The 18,221-nt window shown below is 47.8% G+C and overlaps 1 protein-coding gene across 3 annotated transcripts; it reads right to left on the bottom strand.

Annotated features, from left to right (window-relative positions):
• Positions 1-4: 4 nt before the first annotated feature.
• SDCBP2 (syndecan binding protein 2) lies at positions 5-16,219 on the bottom strand. 3 transcript variants are annotated; one of them, XM_083744663.1, is made up of 9 exons: positions 15,891-16,219; positions 12,788-12,856; positions 11,674-11,794; positions 10,048-10,157; positions 8,006-8,167; positions 7,323-7,498; positions 6,148-6,319; positions 3,868-3,959; positions 5-2,350 (listed from the first exon to the last, which is right to left on the bottom strand). In XM_083744663.1, the coding sequence occupies exons 2-9, from the start codon at positions 12,839-12,841 to the stop codon at positions 2,296-2,298; spliced, it is 942 nt and encodes a 313-aa protein (XP_083600789.1). In that variant the 5' UTR covers positions 12,842-12,856; positions 15,891-16,219; the 3' UTR covers positions 5-2,295. The 3 variants fall into 3 exon arrangements, with proteins under 3 accessions (XP_083600789.1, XP_083600788.1, XP_083600787.1); XM_083744662.1 differs by having other exon boundaries at positions 12,788-12,912; positions 15,891-16,218; XM_083744661.1 differs by lacking the exon at positions 15,891-16,219 and having other exon boundaries at positions 12,788-13,043.
• Between the last annotated feature and the right edge of the window lie 2,002 nt (positions 16,220-18,221).

The raw sequence follows: 18,221 nt of genomic DNA, 5'->3' as shown, positions 1-18,221 counted from the left end.
GAAATAAATGTATGACTATATTTGAAAGAGAAGAAAAAAATCTATATAATATATTTTTAAATACAGAACTTAAAAGCTGTATACTCTTCTTGGGTTTTGATTTCCACTGTCCTGTAACCTTCGTCTGTTTGGTGGCTGTAATAAAATGTCGTTTCGGTCTCCAAAGGCGTCTTGCTTTCCATGATTGGTCTAGGCTGAAACCGGGAGGGGGAGAAGGAGGCAGACTTCGCTTCCACACTGGCTTCCTCTGCAGAGGGGCAGCAGAACCAAACCAAGGGCCAAGTTGCCCCATGAGCATAGCTGTCAACCGTCCCTTATTTGGTGGGAAACTCCCTTATCCCAGCACCGTGTCCCCCTGCTGTCCCTTACTGATGATGTCCCTTAAATTTCCCGGGTTTCATGCTCGCCCGGCTCGGGCGAGAAGCAGCGTCTTGGGGTCCTCCACCTCGAGACAGTGTGCGCACAAGCTGCCGCGTCTCGGTCTCTCCCTTTTCCTCCTCAGAGGTGCGTCATGAGGAGACTGGTGGTGGCGGGCACTGCCAGGGGAAGCTGGAGGCGGTGGCAGCAGCGGCTGAGGAGGCAGCCTGAGAGAGGAGGAAGAGGAGGGGATGGGGAGGGACGCACAAGGGTGGTGCTTCTGCGGCCGCCGCGGCACCACAATCACCTTGGGGGTGGCGTGGGCGAGAGTCTCTCTCCCTCCCTCCCTCCCTCCCTCTCTCTCTCTTGAGCGGGGAAGGGCCAATGGAACTCCTGGCGCCAGGACGACAGCAGCCCCGATGTACTGCTTAGCATACCCTCCAACCAGTGCAGCATCTTAATGTAGTGATTTCCCCCTTTGGATCCCTTTCATAACTATATTTTTATAAATCATTTGTCCATCCATTGTTCAAATTTTTACTACAAGTTTTCTGTCAATCCGACCAATGTATGCAACTCTTTACAATAGCTTTTCATATAAATTATAAACGTTCCCCATGCTTTATTAAAGAGGTCCTCTTCCTGGTTTCTAATTCTGCCTGTAAGCTTTGACGTCGTTCATCAGTTTTGTCTGCCCCTCTTCTTTGGTTGGAAATGTAGACCCTTAGGATCATCTAGTCCAACCCCCTGCAAAACACAGTCAGTGGCAGCAAAAGCAACATGGCTCCATCAGTGGCAGATGTCTGTATAAGCTAAGCAAAATCCCTTTTTTTGGCTGCTGATCCCTTATTTTTGAAGCTGCTGGTCCCTTATTTTCAAATCTGTAAGTTGACAGCTATGCCCATGAGCAGCTATCATTGCTCAATATCCTGCAGCAAACATGCAGCAAAAAGCACAGGAGCACTTGGAAGTAGCAAACCCTCCTTCTGTACACAGCCAAGACTCAGAAAGGAAGGGTGGAAGGTAAGACTGCAATCCACCGGTGGACCACTGGCCAGGTTCTGGCCTGCTAACTCCTAGGATTCATCCAAAGTATGTTAGCTTTGACTGCAGGGAAGCTGTACAACAACAATCATTCATCCTGGTTTGCTTGCAGGGTGTGGATACATCTTCCCATTGATCACCAATTCATCTCACACTTTTTTCAGTGCATTGCCCCATCGCTCTGTTAATCACAACCAGTCCTTTCTTAAGTAGATTTGTTGCAGCAGAGCACTTTAATCTACTTTAATTGTGCAAACCTTAATTTCCAGTACATGCTCAAATCCCTGCAAAGGAATGACTTTAGTGCATTTATATCCCTGCTCTCTTTCTGACATGGCATTCAATGCAGGCACTCTTTCATTCTGGCACCGATCGAGGTGGCCCTGCAATCATGTCCAATGTGCTTAAACAAGAGCGCACCATTGGCATCACTTAACACAGGCTAGTGTTTCCCTAAGAGAGTCAGGCTGTTTGCTTTGTAAATTTGGAACACATTGCTGGACCACAGTGGTTCTGGTGTTAAAGCTATGCAAGCCCGAGGCTGGCTATTCTGCTAAATAGGAGGCACCCAGGTCTGATTGGGTTGTCTGAATAGGCAGCAGAAGGGCAGGTTGGGTTTCTTCGGTTTACATTTAAGCTATGAAGATCGGAGAATCGGCTGCTTCACTTCCTCATGGAGATAAGAATCACCCAGGAATGCAATAAACTCAACTATGTCCCCATCAAATCTCTGGAGACCTCACAGTCCTTAAGGAATAGCTGAAAGCTTCAAGGAATTGATTGATCTTTCTGCTTCTCTGAGTATTCTCCAACAAGACTGAAAGGGTTTTGGAGGAGTCATCTGTGGTGTATTTCATCCCGGAAGAGAGAGGCAGTGGAAAGTCTTGAGCAATTTTAAACATCAGGAACTGAGCGGTCCATGGAAGATTTTGCCAGCCCACTCGAAAGCCTAAGGAGACAGAAGGAACAGGAATCAGCCTGAGTGTCGCAAAAGCCCTTTAAAAGGGGTCAAAATACTCTGCAAAATTCAGTTTTACAGCTAAGGCCACAAAAGTTTTTTCCTCCTCTCCCACCCGAGGAATACTAGAAGTTAAAGTCACTTAGTTAAATTGACTAGCGATGGGAGAGCCAGAAGGAAGTATTATTTTTCATAACACATTATTAGATTGCATTGCTTCCTGCCACTGATATGGTGCCTGCCATTACCTTAAAAGGTAAAGGGACCCCTGACCATTAGGTCCAGTCGCGGACAACTCTGGGGCTGCACCACTCATCTCGCTTTATTGGCCAAGGGAGCCGGCATACAACTTCCGGGTCATGTGGCCAGCATGACTAAGCCGCTTCTGGCGAACTAGAGCAGCGCACGGAAACACCATTTACCTTCCCGCTGGAGCAGTACCTATTTATCGACTTGCACTTTGATGTGCTTTCAAACTGCTAGGTTGGCAGGAGCAGGGACCGAGCAACAGGAGCTCACCCCGTCGCAGGGATTCGAACTGCCAACCTTCTGATCGGCAAGTCCTAGGCTCTGTGGTTTAACCCACAGCGCCACCAGCGTCCCTGACTTAGGTGACACTTTAAAGAAGAACAGACAAATTCATGGTAGTTAGGCCCTTCAGCCATTCTATATAAATGGAGCCTCCAGTTTCAGAGGCAGTCTATCTCGGAATGCCATTTGCTAAGGGTCAAAAATGGATGAGTGTTGCCTTCAGGCCCTGCTTCTGAACTTTCCAAAGGCCTCTGGCTGACTGCTGTTGGGAACAGAATGCTGGACTACATTGACCCTTGGTCTGGGCTCTCCTTGTGTTCTTATATTTATGTTCAAGGTAGACAACAGAGACTGGGAGCTTATGTGACTTGTCTAGCACAGGACTGGGGGAATCTGTGGCCCCCTGGAGGTTGCTGGACTCCAACTCACATCAAACCCCAGCCATGGTGGCCAACATTCAGAGATGATGGAAGCTTGGACTCCAACAATGTCCCGGAACATTCAGAGCAGATAAAGCAATACTTCATGTGGTGCATGATTAGACTATGGAACTCCCACCCACAGGAAGAAGCCATCAACTTGGATGGCTTTAAAAGAGGGTTGGGCAAGTTCATGGAGGGGGAGAGGGCTATCAGTTGCTACTGGCCATTATGGCTTGGCTCAGACTCCATAGACAGAGGCAGCAACGCTTCTGAATGCCAGTGCCTGGAAAACCACAGGAGATGCTCTTGTGCCCATGTCCTGCTTCCTAGTTTCCCAAAGGTATTGGGCTGGCCACTGTGAGAACAGGATCCTGGACTTGATGGGTCTGGTCCAGCAAACCCTTCTGATGTTCTCAAAATCTAAAGCCACAGGTTCTTCATCTCTGTGGCAGCGAGTTCCCAGCTGGGGTGAGCTACGGATTGGGTGGCCATTTCTCAGCTCGCTCACTTAGCCGTTCTGCTCACCACCACCACCCCCAACCCATGGCTACTCACTTTTTGACCATGTGTTCGTAGATCACGGCAGGGACAATGGTCAGAGTGATGATGTTGCCGGCGTTGGTGAGGACCTCTGTGATCTCCTTGTCCTTGAGAAGGAAGAGTTCAAGAAGAAGGTTGCTCAAAGATGGAATAACAGGTTTGGAATTGCCCAAGAAAGATGTTAGACTGTTTTTGTATGCCACAACTGCAGCTAGAATTTTGTTAGCTAAGAATCGGAAAACACAAGAAGTCCCAACAGTGGAGGAATGACAGATGAAGATGATGGACTTTTCAGAGCTAGCCGACCTGACTGGAAGAGTCCCCGACCAGAAGGAGGAGGAGTACCAGAAAGAATGGATGAAATTTAAAGAATATGCTAAGATAACTTAACTGGAAAAACTTGCAAATACCAGATAGGCTTAGGATTTAAATATGTAATGTTAGAGAATAACATGTTTAAAGTTAAAATGAAAAGAAAGAAAGATGTTAAGTGATTAAGTGAATTTTATGAGAAAATTGGTTTTGGAAAACTGTTACAATGATATACACTGAAATTCAGCCAGGGGGATTTGAGGAAGTCACTTAACAATGTTACTAAGATTGGATTAAGTACAATTAAGATGTATGTTTGTTTAATTTTTTTTTGGAAAATCAATTGAAAAAATTGAAAAAAACAAAAAACAAAGATGGGTCGAGGTGCCACTTTACTGAGTCCCCCCCCCTTCCTGTACCCATTAAAAAACGACATTTTTTCTTGTGCCCCCCTGTTGTCTGGGTCCCCTGACAGCTGCCTGGGGGAAAGAGAGCAAAGCTAGGAGATCCCAACACTATCTGAAGGAGGATCTTGGATCGTAGAATTGGAAAGTTGGGAAGGGCCACGAGGGTCATCTAGTCCAACCCCCTGCAATGCAGGAATCTTTTTGGCCCAACGTGGTGATTGAACCCACAACCCTGAGAGTCAGAGTCTCACGCTCTACCCACTGAGCTATCCATGCTTGCCCCCCCTTTTACCTTTCTCCCCTCATAGCCCAGTATGTTCTGTCCTGTGCCACCCAAACTCCACTAAGCCTTGCCCGTCCAGAATGTCCCCAAGTACCTCAAATCGGGAGGGGGGGGACAGGATCTAGCTGGTGGGCCAGATTCCCATCTCTCTCTCTCTCCCCATGAACTCCCAGAGGCCACTTCTGACAATCAGGCAGGCTCAACCTGCCCACCTGTCAATCACCCGATGTCACCATGATGTCGGGCGACCCAACGTCAAAGGGAAGAATTGGCAGCACACCCCACGTCAGAGCTTTCCAAACTGTGTGTCATGACACGTTAGTGTGTCGGCTGCAGTGTGTAGCTACACCGCACAAATTCTCCCTGCGCTTTTCCTGGGGCTGGAAAGGGGTTAGTTTAACCTCCAGTTTGATAGTAAAACTGAATGACTGTGTCATGAAATGATGCAAAACTGAATGACTGTGTCGCAAATGATGCATGTCTCAAAAGTGCGCCACCAACGTGAAAAGTTTGGAAAGCTCTGCTCTAAGTGTGGCTCGGGTGTGGAAAGCTTTGTGAGGCAGACTCGAACCCGTGCCAGAGATTTCCTTTGCTTACCCTAAATGGACCCCTCTTTCTCGCTGACCCACATGCCTGGACACCCCCCAGAAAAGAACCACCATATTTTTCGCTCTATAAGACGCACCAGACCACAAGACGCACCTAGTTTTTGGAGGAGGAAAACAAGGGGGAAGAAATTCTGAATCTCAGAAGCCAGAACAGCAAGAGGGATCGCTGCGCAGTGAAAGCAGCAATCCCTCTTGCTGTTCTGGCTTCTGGGATAGCTGCACAGCCTGCATTCGCTCCACAAGACGCACACACATTTCCCCTTACTTTTTAGGAGGGGGAAAAAATATGGTATTTTATGCCAGCCAACACTTTCTCCCTGCTCTTGAAATCTCTCCTCCAAACCCTCCTCTAACCCATCCATTCCAAACAAAACCAGGCAGAAGGTGTGGACTTGTATAGGTGCCCAAAGAATGCTAGATGCTGCGCATAACAGAGGACTTGCAAATAAACGTAATAATATTGACGCAGTCACAGTAGAGCACTGAGAGAAATGGGCATGGCTGCATCTGGATTTGGGGACTGGGTGCAGAAGACAGCTTGGATCTTTTGATTGAGTTGTTTTGGTTTTTTAAAAGCAAGTTTCCAGCTTTTAAGGATTTGAACGCAGCCCGAAATTTCTGTGGCTCCACAGAGCTCTCCGCAGCGTCCTTTGCTCCACTGCCCCTTTCACACGAGAGTCCTTACCCTCAGGCCAATGACATTCTGCCCGTTCACTTCACAGATGTAATGGTTGATGAGGAGCCCGTTCCGAGCCGCAGAGCTGCCTTTGGCCAGCGAGTTGACTTGACCCCTTTTGACAATGAAGCCCACGTGGCCCATGCTGTCCTTGTGCATTGTCACCGTGCGCTGGAAAGGCCTAGCGAGCAAAGATTATAATGTTAATTTTTTTTATAAGATATTTATTAAAGTTTTCAATATTAATACAATAAAAAGAAAATCAAAAAGAAAAAAGAAAAATATAACAAAAATACAAAACAGAAAAAACTTAAAAACACACAAAATTTCAATAACTTATTTTTCATTAACTTATTTCCCCCCTATTTTTGGGAACTCCAAATCAAGAAAATGGGGAGGATTGCCCAGAGTCATTGATTGCCGAAAACCACTCACCCGCCATTGACAATTGCACATGTTGCTGAAGACATTGCCGTAGCGGCAGCCAATCACCTGCAGCCCTTCTCACAGCCACCAATCACCCACAATATCGCCGCTGAGAATCTCCCACTTGCCGCTGCGACCAATCGCCCATCCCATCTCTGCACTACCCATGTATAAGGTAAAGTTAAAGGGACCCCTGACCATTAGGTCCAGTCATGGCCGACTCTGGGGTTGCGGCGCTCATCTTGCTTTATTGGCCAAGGGAGCCAACGTACAGCTTCTGGGTCATGTGGCCAGCATGACTAAGCTGCTTCTAGCGAACCAGAGCAGCACACGGAAATGCCGTTTACCTTCCCGCTGGAGCGGTACCTATTTATCTACTTGCACTCTGATGTGCTTTCGAACTGCTAGGTTGGCAGGAGCAGGGACCAAGCAATGGAGCTCACCCCATCATGGGGATTCAAACTGCCGACCTTCTGATCAGCAAGTCCTAGGTTCTGTGGTTTAACCCACAGCGCCACCCGCGTCCCTACCCATGTATAAGACAAGGGATAATTTTAAAGCTAATTTTTAATTAAAAATCCTCATCTTATGGATGGAAAAGTATGGTATTCCTGAAAAGGCAAGCAGAGGAGAAGCGCCTGCAACTTGAATTTTATGAGCATCCTTAATATTGCAGGCATTTCTATGGTTCTTAGGAAAGGGAGCCCTTCGGGGTGATAAAACGACTCAGATAACCACAGCCACTTCCTGCTCCTCACCTGTCCCGGACCACCATGACGATTTTCTCCGGAGAGGCTTTCTTCAGCGCCCGCTTAGCCTTGTCCGTGTTCCAGCCTGCGCAATCCTTCCCGTCGATCTGCAGGATCTGATCTCCAAAGCGCAGGCCCACCAGAGAAGCCGGGGAGTTGGCCTTGACCAGCTGCACAAACAAGCCCTGCAGAAGACACTGGGCTGGTGAAAACCGACATACTTGATTTCTAAAACGAGACCAGCAAGGAAAGAGCCACGTCCGCCTAGAGCCCAGAGGAAGGCATCCCTGAGCAGCAGGTGAGATGGGATTTCGGGGAAGCCAGTCCCACACCCAAGGCAGTCTTGGCCACCTCATGAGAAGAGAAGACTCCCTGGAAAAGACCCTGATGTTGGGAAAGATGGAGGGTGCAAGGAGAAGGGGACAACAGAGGACAAGATGGTGGGACAGTGTTCTTGAAGCTACCAGCATGAGTTGGACCAAACTGCGGGAGGCAGTGGAAGACAGGAGGGCCTGGCGTGCTCTGGTCCAGGGGGTCACGAAGAGGCAGACATGACTAAACAACAACAAAGAACGCTGACCCAGACACGGCCACTGTAAAAACCGCAAGGCTGGATTAGATGGGCCTTCGGCTTCATCCAGTAGCACTCTCTGGCTCTTCCTGCCTCAGAAAGTCCTAACCTCAGAACTCACCTTATCAATGTTCCTCAGCTTCAGTCCCGTCTTCCCGCGCTCGTCCTTGCAGAGGTGAACCTCCCGCAAGCCGGGCTTGATCTCCGCCCGACGAATCCCCAGGTCACTTCCTGTCACGGGGGCAACCACCAAGCCCGATGCGGTGGGCGCTGAGGTCACAGCCTGCCAAAGAACCCAAGTTGTGGAACAGTCAATTTAATTTTCACACACACACACACACTGGATAATGCGGCTGGTTCATTCTCCACATTATGTTTTGAGACTACAATTCCCATCATCCCTGACCACTGGTCCTGCTAGCTAGGGATCATGGGAGTTGTAGGCCAAAAAAACATCTGGAGGGCCGAAGTTGAGGAAGCCTGTCCTATGTGGTAGGGACATTCCTGATAAAGTTTCCTGAAGTCCAGGGCTATCCTGAAATCTCCAGGTTGGCCGGCCTGCCTCCTGGTGGCAGACAGAGGGCTTGAATATCCATTCAATGCGTGAAGCCTGCAAGCTTTAGCTCGGGCGTCTATCCTCCTCCCATCTCCCAATTAACCTCCATCTCCAAGGCTCAGCGGTGGGAGGTAGCACAGAAGGAGAATCACCAAAGGTCACTTCTAGGTCACTGAAATCTCAAGGTCTGCAATGCTCCTGACCTGGCTATCCTAGTTCACTGGGTCACTGTACAAATTTGCATTCCTAGAAAAGCAGCATGGCTCAGTGGTTAGAGCACCCGCTTTGCATGCAGAAAGGCCCTTGTTTAATTCCCAGCATCTCCCCATAGGGTTGGGGATCTCTGAAAACCTGGAGAGCTGCTGCGAGTCCAAGTAGACCAGTGTTTCCCAACCTTTGGTCTCTAGCTGTTTTTGGACTACACTTCCCATCATCCCTAACCACTGGTCTTGCTCGCTAAGTATGATGGGAGTTGTAGTCCAAAAACAGCTGGAGACCCAAGGTTGGGAAACACTGGAGTAGACAATACTGAGCTAAGTGGACCAGCGGTCCAGACTCAGCAGAAGGCAGCTTTCTATCTTCCTCCGACTGACTCAGCAAGATAATGTCATGGTGGGAAATCAAGGAACCACCAGGATCTGAGGCCACCGTTAAAGGTCACCCAATGAGTTTCGGGACGGAGCAGGGATTTGAACCCAGGTCTCCCTGGTCCTAGGCCAACACTCTAACCACTATGCAACACTGCTATGATTCCCATTCATTGCTCCACTCACTTTTGACTCTGTTCCCACCCACCCTTGGCATGTGGCCCTGCCAAGGTTACACAGAGGGGGATGTGGCCTTTGGTGGAGAAGGTTCTCCACCCCAGAGTTAGTGTGGAGTATGGTGGTTATAGGGTTAACCTCCAGTGGTGTCCTGTATCTGGGAGGAGCTACCACGTGAAGCTGTGCATCACAGTTCTTTGTCTGTGAGTTACCGTATTTTTCGCTCTATAAGACGCACCAGACCACAAGATGCACCTAGTTTTTGGAGGAGGAAAACAAGAAAAAAAATATTCTGAATCTCAGAAGCCAGAACAGCAAGAGGGATCACTGCGCAGTGAAAGCAGCGATCCCTCTTGCTGTTCTGGCTTCTGGGATAGCTGCGCAGCCTGCATTCGCTCCATAAGACGCACACACATTTCCCCTTACTTTTTAGGAGGGAAAAAGTGAGCCTTATAGAGCAAAAAATACGGTACTTTCAGTTTAGGCTGAGACGCTGAGATACACAGAGCGTGTCTTTTGTGCTCCGGCACTGAGAGAATGTCTCCAAGTTGTGATGGTTTTTGTGGACTGATTTATGGCTGTAAATAAACACTTTTAGAGATAGAAGAAACAGTCTCTGGACTTTTTACTTCTTCTTCTCACACGGAAGGCAATCGCTGCGACTCTGCACCTCTGCCTAGGTCGTTTTCCACAGAGTTTGGCCCAGGGGAAACGCGCTGGACGGCAGATTTATCCAAGAGTTAGAGATAGGCAGGTCCTGGCAGAATGCCCCTGCACACAGGGATTCTGCAAATGCAACCGACAGATGAAAAGCTGTTGCAGATGACCCTCAGAAATGCTTACGTTTCCGCCTGCCGGGGCAAGTCCCAGATTCTTTTGGACCTCCTCACTGGAGAGGGAGAGGCCCATGTAATCATTTAAGTCCGTGAGGTTCGGGTACAAAACTGGCAGGGCTGGAGAGGAAAGAGAGAGGGAGAAGTGAATTCAGAGCGTAAGCTGCACAATAATGCACTCTGCGCGTTTTCTCGTGTGTCAGCTGCGGAGAATGCAAAACAAAACACAAAAATCAAGTCTCTAGATCTCATGATGTGTTTGCACATGTTGACAATAAGGGCTAGCCCTCCGTCTAATCACCGCCTCCTGTGGGAGTGAGGTCCATAGTTCGATTCTGTGCGGTGTGAGTTTCTTTTATCAGACCTGAATCTTCCAACGTTCAGCTTCCCATGAATTCTAGCGTTATGAGAGAGGAAGGAAAGCTTTCCTCTCTCCCCTTTCTCCATGCCCTACATGATTTTGTAAACTTTCTATCATGTCTTCTTTTCCTCGCCTTTTCTGCAAGCTAAAAACTCCCAGACACTGTAACTGTTCTTCTTAGAGGTCCATCCCGTTTTCTGAACCTCCTCCAACTCTACAATCTCTCTCTACATAATAATAATAAAAAAAAATTATTTATATCCCGCCCTTCCTGGCTCAAAAACCAGGCTCAGGGCAGCTAACAACAAATTTAAAACACTTAATTATAAAAGCAGCATAAAATACAGTATAAAAACATGAATAACAATCAAAATTAAAAATCAATTAGATAATCTCCAGGGCTAGCTGGCTGAATTGGTCCTACTTGGGCCAGGGGAGAATTAGCTGTGGGGTCTCAGAGTGGGTGATCTTCATAAAAGGGGAAGAAAAGGGAAATAAAAGATCAGGCTGAATTCAGATTAAAGGCCAGGTGGAATAGCTCTGTCTTCCAGGCCTGATGCAAGGAGGTTAAATCCTGCAGGGCCCTGGTGTCATGGGACAGAGCATTCCACCAGGTCGGAGCCATCACTGAAAAGGCCCTGGCCCTGGTGGAGGATAGTCTGACTTCTTTAGGGACCTCTAAACTATGGTTATTCATGGACCTTAAGGTTATTCATGGACCTTAAGGAACGGCTAAGGGAGCTGGGCATGTTTAGCCTGGAGAAGAGGAGGTTAAGGGGTGATATGATAGCCATGTTCAAATATATAAAAGGATGTCACATAGAGGAGGGAGAAAGGTTGTTTTCTGCTGCTCCAGAGAAGCGGACACGGAGCAATGGTTCCAAACTACAAGAAAGAAGATTCCACCTAAACATTAGGAAGAACTTCCTGACAGTAAGAGCTGTTTGACAGTGGAATTTGCTGCCAAAGAGTGTGGTGGAGTCTCCTTCTTTGGAGGTCTTTAAGCAGAGGCTTGACAACCATATGTCAGGAGTGCTCTGATGGTGTTTCCTGCTTGGCAGGGGGTTGGACTCGATGGCCCTTGTGGTCTCTTCCAACTCTATGATTCTATGATTCTATGATTCCTCTGCGGGGAGAGGCGGTCCCGTAGATACGAGGACCCTAAGCCACAAAGCTACATGACATCTCGGCACTGTTGAAGCTTGTATTGTTGAAGCTTGTATTGCGAGCCTCTGGTGCCACTGAAGGCTTTTTGTCACCTCTGGATTGTGTTACCTGCTGGCTTAGGTGGCTCGGCCTTCTCTGCAGGAGAAGCTGGAGGAGCTGATGGCACAACGAGGGCAGGGAGCGGAGCAGGGATGGAGGCTGGTGCCTTGGGGCCTGCGTCTGCCTGGGCCTGCGGAGGCAAGAAGGGCAAGTGATTAGGTTGGCATCTCCAGGGTCTTCTCCTCCCCAGCGGACCCCAAAGATCCTGCTTTCCAGGAGGAGCGATTTGAACCAGGACTGAGCCGATGCATGAAGGTCCCGTGTGCTGTTTGTATGCTTCCATAAAGGAATCCTTTCCCAGGAAACACCTCGAAGCAATTGGCCAATTAAAGACACAAGCAATTAAGAACGATCTCGTTTATAGGAACAACAGCGTCAAGACCTGCATTTAAAAGGCTTGTTGGAAAGGGAAGGTCTTCAGTGGGTGGCAAAAAGGCGTGAGTGAATTTTATTACTACGGTCACAGACGAGTTCCGGCTCACTTACAATATCAGGAAAATCATAAAACACAACAGGGATACATTGAATTGCAATGGGTATAACAGAGACAATTCAGATATAGCGGCAGTTAAATATATATATATTAAATCTTGATCATTAAAATATAACCTAAAATGGTCATTTAAAACCTTACTCATTTTGGTAGTACAGCTTGTTCCCTGAGTTTTATGGCAATTGCACAGAATTTGGCCACCCTTAGTGTGATCTCTAGATGCTTGTCCTCTACCAGGAGTTTTAGACATTGAAGTTCGGACCCATTTGGAGATTTTTGTATAACAGGAGTGATGAATACCAACGGTATATCTCCGTAGAAACGGCAGCGTAACAAGGCATGAGAGACAGTTTCTACCTCCATCAAGCTGCAGGGGCAGACTCGTTCCATGTATGGTTTACCCTCGAATCTGCCCTGCAATAAGACAGATGTGGCGAAAAGGCAACAGAAGTGATGTCCGCCTGGTGTGTTTGTTTGTTTGCTTGTTTTGTTTGTTATGCCACCCTTCATCCAGGGATCTCAGGGTGGTTTACAGCATAGAAACGCAAAATCAAAACACAAAACACATAATTAAAACGAAAAATGAAAGGAAGGGCAACAGGAAGCCCAAGGGAAGGACCAGTCTCTTACCTTCAGAACGTGGTCCACTTTCATGTCCTCGAGAGATGGGTACAACGTCGCCATGTTTGCTGCTTCTTTCTGGGGGGTGAAGCACACAGAGGAAGATGCCAAGGTGAGGCTACAGCTCTAGGTTGCTGAATACGCAGGAGAACATCAGTGTTTCCTCAATGTTCTACTTTTGGGGAGGTACTGTCACTTTGTGGGGGAAACAGTCACTGATTTTTTAATTTAAAAAACACAGTGGACGCTTGGGTTGCGAACGTGGTCCGTGTGGGATGTGCGTTCGCAACCCGCAGCACTCGCAACCTGCATCTGCGCATGCGCGGGTTGCGCTTCTGCGCATAGCACAATTTAGCGCTTCTGCGCATGCGCGGCCGCTGAAACCCGGAAGTAACCCGTTCTGGTACTTCCAGGTTTCGGCGGTCCGCAACCTGAAGCAGTTGTAACCCGAGGTATGACTGTATATTAATTGAGTAGCCATATGCAATCAGATTTGAATAAATCCACACCAGCTAGTTTGACCCTCAGGTTTTAAAAAGAACTTGGATACACACACAAGGATTAAAAGCAAACCAACCACTGCCATTCTATGAATCAGGATAATTATCATTATAAAATTTATCGCCAGCCCTTCACCCAAAGGTACCCGGTGACACCTGTCGCTGGCTAGAAGTTCCTTTAACACATTTATCTAATTGTCTTAACAGATTAATGCAGCAGCTATTTTCTAAAAAACGGTTGGGAACTACGCAATGCAGTTGCTCAATCACTTGAAAAAGATTGTCCCGTGATGATGACTTGCTAGGTGTTATCGTGCCCGGCTAATTGATGCCATGGGAGGCAGGATCACAGGTTACTTGCAACACACACAGGAGTGATCACCGGATCATAAAAAGTTAGTCATAGGGAAACACAGGATTTTCCAGGACAATGCAATGATTGCATTTCTCCATTTGGCATGTGTGCCACAGGGGTGGGCGGCTTTAAAATTAGATCTTGGAAGAACTTGATTTGCAGCCTGGCAGTTCTCCACGGGTGGCACCAGCACTGCCCCTCCAGCCAGCAGGAATGCCATCATTGTAACAACCTGGGCAAAGAGGGAATATCCAGTGTCGGGTTTACGTATTACGGGAATTTAAGGAGCATAGGGGGTCACTGCCATAGTGGGAGTCCCTCATCAACCCTCTTTGTCCTCAGGGTTCACATGTGGATGTTGAAAATATTAATGAAATAAAATTGCAAGATTTGCTACCCTAATCTTAATGGTATGACCAACTTATAATAACAATAATAATAAAATTTTATTTATATCCTGCCCTCCCCAGCCGAAGCCGGGCTCAGGGCGGTTAACAAGAGTAAAAGTAACACAGTTTACATAAAATCACAATCAATTAATAGAAATACATTCTAAAATCAATTCATTCTAAAATCAATTCAGAATCAAATTAATGGCAACCGTTGGGCTAGAGTTCTGTGAGGAGTACCATGACCAGTTTACACAGCACCTTCCTTCCCAACCACATAACTCTTTTCTTCTGGTTTGTGATAAGGTTTTCTCGTTTTCTTAAGTACAAGAATTGCTTTGGGATTTTGTTTTTACACCTTTCTCTCTCTTTTGTAATTGTTATATATTGGAAATCAATAAAACTACTTATTAAAGGAGAATAATTGCTTTGTTGAAGGAATCCTTCTGTGTTTTTTAAAAATAAAAAATTGAGCCTTTATTCTGAGAACAAACTTACCAAAAATAAAAATAAAAATAGATCTCTTGATGTTAAACCAAATGTAGTAAAGCTATCATCAGGTTTCAAAATGTTCAATAATAATGCTTTAAGAATACAATGTGAACAAATTTATCGCATCTGCAATAATTCCAAATATCTTCTGTTGTCGTACATAGTCTTGCAGCTTAATATTCCAACACATTATAAAAATGGAACAATTTAAAATCAATGAGTGTTCAATGCTAGTCCTACTCAGAGTTGAAGAAAATGGCGATGGGTAACTTAGGTTTGGGGACACGGGTGGCGCTGTGGGTAAAAGCCTCAGCACCTAAGGCTTGCCGATCGAAAGGTCGGCGGTTCGAATCCCCGCGGCGGGGTGCGCTCCCGTTGCTCGGTCCCAGCGCCTGCCAACCTAGCAGTTCGAAAGCACCCTTGGGTGCAAGTAGATAAATAGGGACCGCTTTCTAGCAGGAAGGTAAACGCCGTTTCCGTGTGCAGCTCTGGCTCGCCAGATGCAGCTTTGTCACGCTGGCCACGTGACCCAGAAGTGTCTCTGGACAGCGCTGGCCCCTGGCCTCTTGAGTGAGATGGGCGCACAACCCCAGAGTCTGGCAAGACTGGCCCGTACGGGCAGGGGTACCTTTACCTTTACCTTTAACTTAGGTTTATTAGTATTAGTGGGTCTACTCTGATACACAAATAATGTCGACTCTCATATCAACACCCAATCCACTTAGAGCAGATTCTTCCTTTCTTAATTCATTTCTTAATTACTGCCAAGATGAGAACCATTTCCATATCTTTCTGTGTAAACTCCTTGATCTTACAAAACAAAATGTCACGAAAGGGTTTAAAGACAGTAGGTCCAAAAGCCTCTTTCGTCCTCAAGAATTCTCCTCCAAAATAACTTTAAGAAATTCAGTAAATATGGTCAGGACATCGGCAGCCGCCTTGCAGGCTTGCGAAATCAGCTTCTAACAGAAGTTCGTAAAAGCTGAACATCCTGGGACTGCGAGGAGAAAGTCCCTGGTGAGGGAGTCCAGGAGAACACAAAATGCTGGAAAGAGAGCGCTTATTAACTAACTGGCGGCTAATTAACAGCAACCACAAGCAGCATATGGAGCAGGGAATCAGTGGCTCTCCCAACAGTTCGGTCCCTGCCCTTTGACCAGGATGGGAATTGGAGTCCAGCGAAATCTGGGGAGCAGCAAGTAAAACCACCCTTTTTGCTTCCCAACAAAAGCAAATTCAGGGTGGCAAATGCAGAGCCACTTTTCCAAACAGCCGTCTGGGTTTTACAGTCCAAGGTGGGAGCGTAGATTTTATCCAAACAGATGCCTTCGCTCTCCCTTCCCCCTTCCACACACAAAACAGATCGGCGCTCTTACCTGTCTGCTGCCTCTGGCAAGAATTCTGCTCTTGGCTTCCGTGCTCCCAGCCTGCCTTCGACTTTATAGCGACGGCCAGGGCTGAGCCTGGGCTGGGCGGGGGCATCAGCTGACTAGGAAGCGAAACTCAGGTGGCAGAAGAGAGAACCAGGTCAGTGCACCTGGATGACGTCAGGGATGGAGGCGGCTCAGATTAGAGAGGCACTGGTTCTGCCATGTGTTGCAATGAAGCAGAGGAACGTCAGGTGACAGACTTCAGCCAGCCGGCCCAGTGCAAGTGGAATTTGCAGCAGTGTAGGGTGGAACCCTGAACAGGAGCACCTGGCCAGCCAGGCCCTCTTCCAGGAAACTCCATTCTGTCCTCCTCTTTTTTTTTCCTCCAAAGGTCAGCCTGCAGCTGAATATATTCAGTCCACAGCAGGTGCACAACATCTTGCTGAGCTTTGCTTCGGAACTCATTAGCAAGGCTGGCGGGGGGGGGGGGGGGTCTTGTCGCCTGGGCAGCTGAAGACCTCCAGGCACACTGCCAAGGCTTGCGTCCCGAGGAAGGTCACTTCAGCACTGCTAATGTCTGGAGGCGGTTGGAGGATGGATGGCGGCTAACAGATTGAGGGTGAATCCTGACAAGACGGAAGTACTGTTTTGGGGGGGCAGGGGGCGGGCAGGTGTGGGGGACTCCCTGGTCCTGAATGGGGTAACTGTGCCCCAGAAGGACCAGGTGCACAGCCTGGGAGTCATTTTGGACTCACAGCTGTCCATGGAGGCACAGGTCAATTCTGTGTCCAGGGCAGCTGTCTACCAGCTCCATCTGGTACGTAGGCTGAGACCCTCCCTGCCCACAGACTGTCTCGCCAGAGTGGTGCATGCTCTGGTTATCTCCCGCTTGGACTACTGCATTGCACTCTATGTGGGGCTACCTTTGAAGGTGACACGGAAACTACAACTAATCCAGAATGAGGCAGCTAGACTGGTGACTGGGAGCAGCCGCCAAGACTGGTAGTTGTTTTTCTCTTTGACATCTGCTGGAAGGGCGTTCCACAGGGCGGGTGCCACTACCGAGAAGGCCCTCTGCCTGGTTGCCTGTAACTTGGCTTCTCGCAGGGAGGGAACCGTCAGAAGGCCCTCAGCACTGGACCTCAGTGTGCAGGCAAAACGATGGGGCTGGAGACGCTCCTTCAGGTATAATGGACCGAGGCTGTTTAGGGTTTTAAAGGTCAGCACCAACACTTTGAATTGTGCTTGGAAACGTACTGGGAGCCAACGTACTGGGAACCAACGTACTGGTGTTATGTGGTCTCGGCGGCTGCTCCCAGTCCCCAGTCTAGCTGCCGCATTCTGGATTAGTTGCAGTTTCCCGGTCACCTTCAAATGTAGCCCCACATAGAGCGCATTGCAGTAGTCCAAGCGAGAGATAACCTGGTCTCACTCAGCAAGGCAATCCGGAAGTTCTTGCGAGTGAATGTGTCACAGATTCTGCTCATCAGAGGCCATACCTCTCCATGCTCGAATTTGCAAGGGCAACCTGTACACCCTTCAGCAGATTCAGTAGCTGATAAATCAAGGAAGCTGTCTAAAGTATAATTACCTGCAGCGCTGCCTAGTAGACAGGTCAGCCCTGGAGACAAATGGCGAAGTCATTAACTAACCTGCTGTTATCACATCCATTTCCGGTGACAACTCTCCATGCTTCACTGGGTTGCCATGACGGAGGTGTCCTCAGGAGCCTGTGCTATTCATTACATGAACATCTTGCACTCTTTGAAGGTCTTGTGCCCATTTCACAGAGGGAGATTGTTACCGGTTGTCCGTGTTGTGAGTCAACAGCAGAGATGGAAAGAGAACTCGAACGGTATGAAGTCTCCACGCTCAGTTTAGATCTTAAAGTAACAGGGGGACAGTCCATCGGGAAGTTCTACTGCACAGACCCCACTGGAAAAAATGGGAGCTGCAGAGACTTTTAAATATATATCCAAATGCTCCTTTACCTGAGTTTATTTGTTCACAACATAGAACCTTGTTTTTTTTTGTTCCAGGCTTTTTTAAAAAAGCGCCCCCTAACCAAAATCCTGGTTATGCCCATGGGGTAGGACAAGACAGGTGGAAAAGACATTACCTGCAGAAAGTCTCTCTCCCCTCAGTTCTATTCATTAACTACATGAAAACTCTATGAAACCTATTTGGTATGTGCTTGAATTCCTCCTGCAAAATAGTGAATCCAGAATGCAGCAGCCAGACTGGTGACAGGGAGCGGCCTCCAAGACCACATAACACCAGTCTTGAAAGACCTACATTGGCTCCCAGTACATTTCCGAGCACAATTCAAAGGGTTGG

Source organism: Podarcis gaigeae (genome assembly GCF_964106915.1).
Source record: "Podarcis gaigeae genome assembly, chromosome: 6".
NCBI lineage: Eukaryota > Metazoa > Chordata > Lepidosauria > Squamata > Lacertidae > Podarcis > Podarcis gaigeae.
The sequence above is the reverse complement of the archived record's forward strand: the minus strand, read 5'-3'. Positions and strand labels throughout refer to the sequence as shown.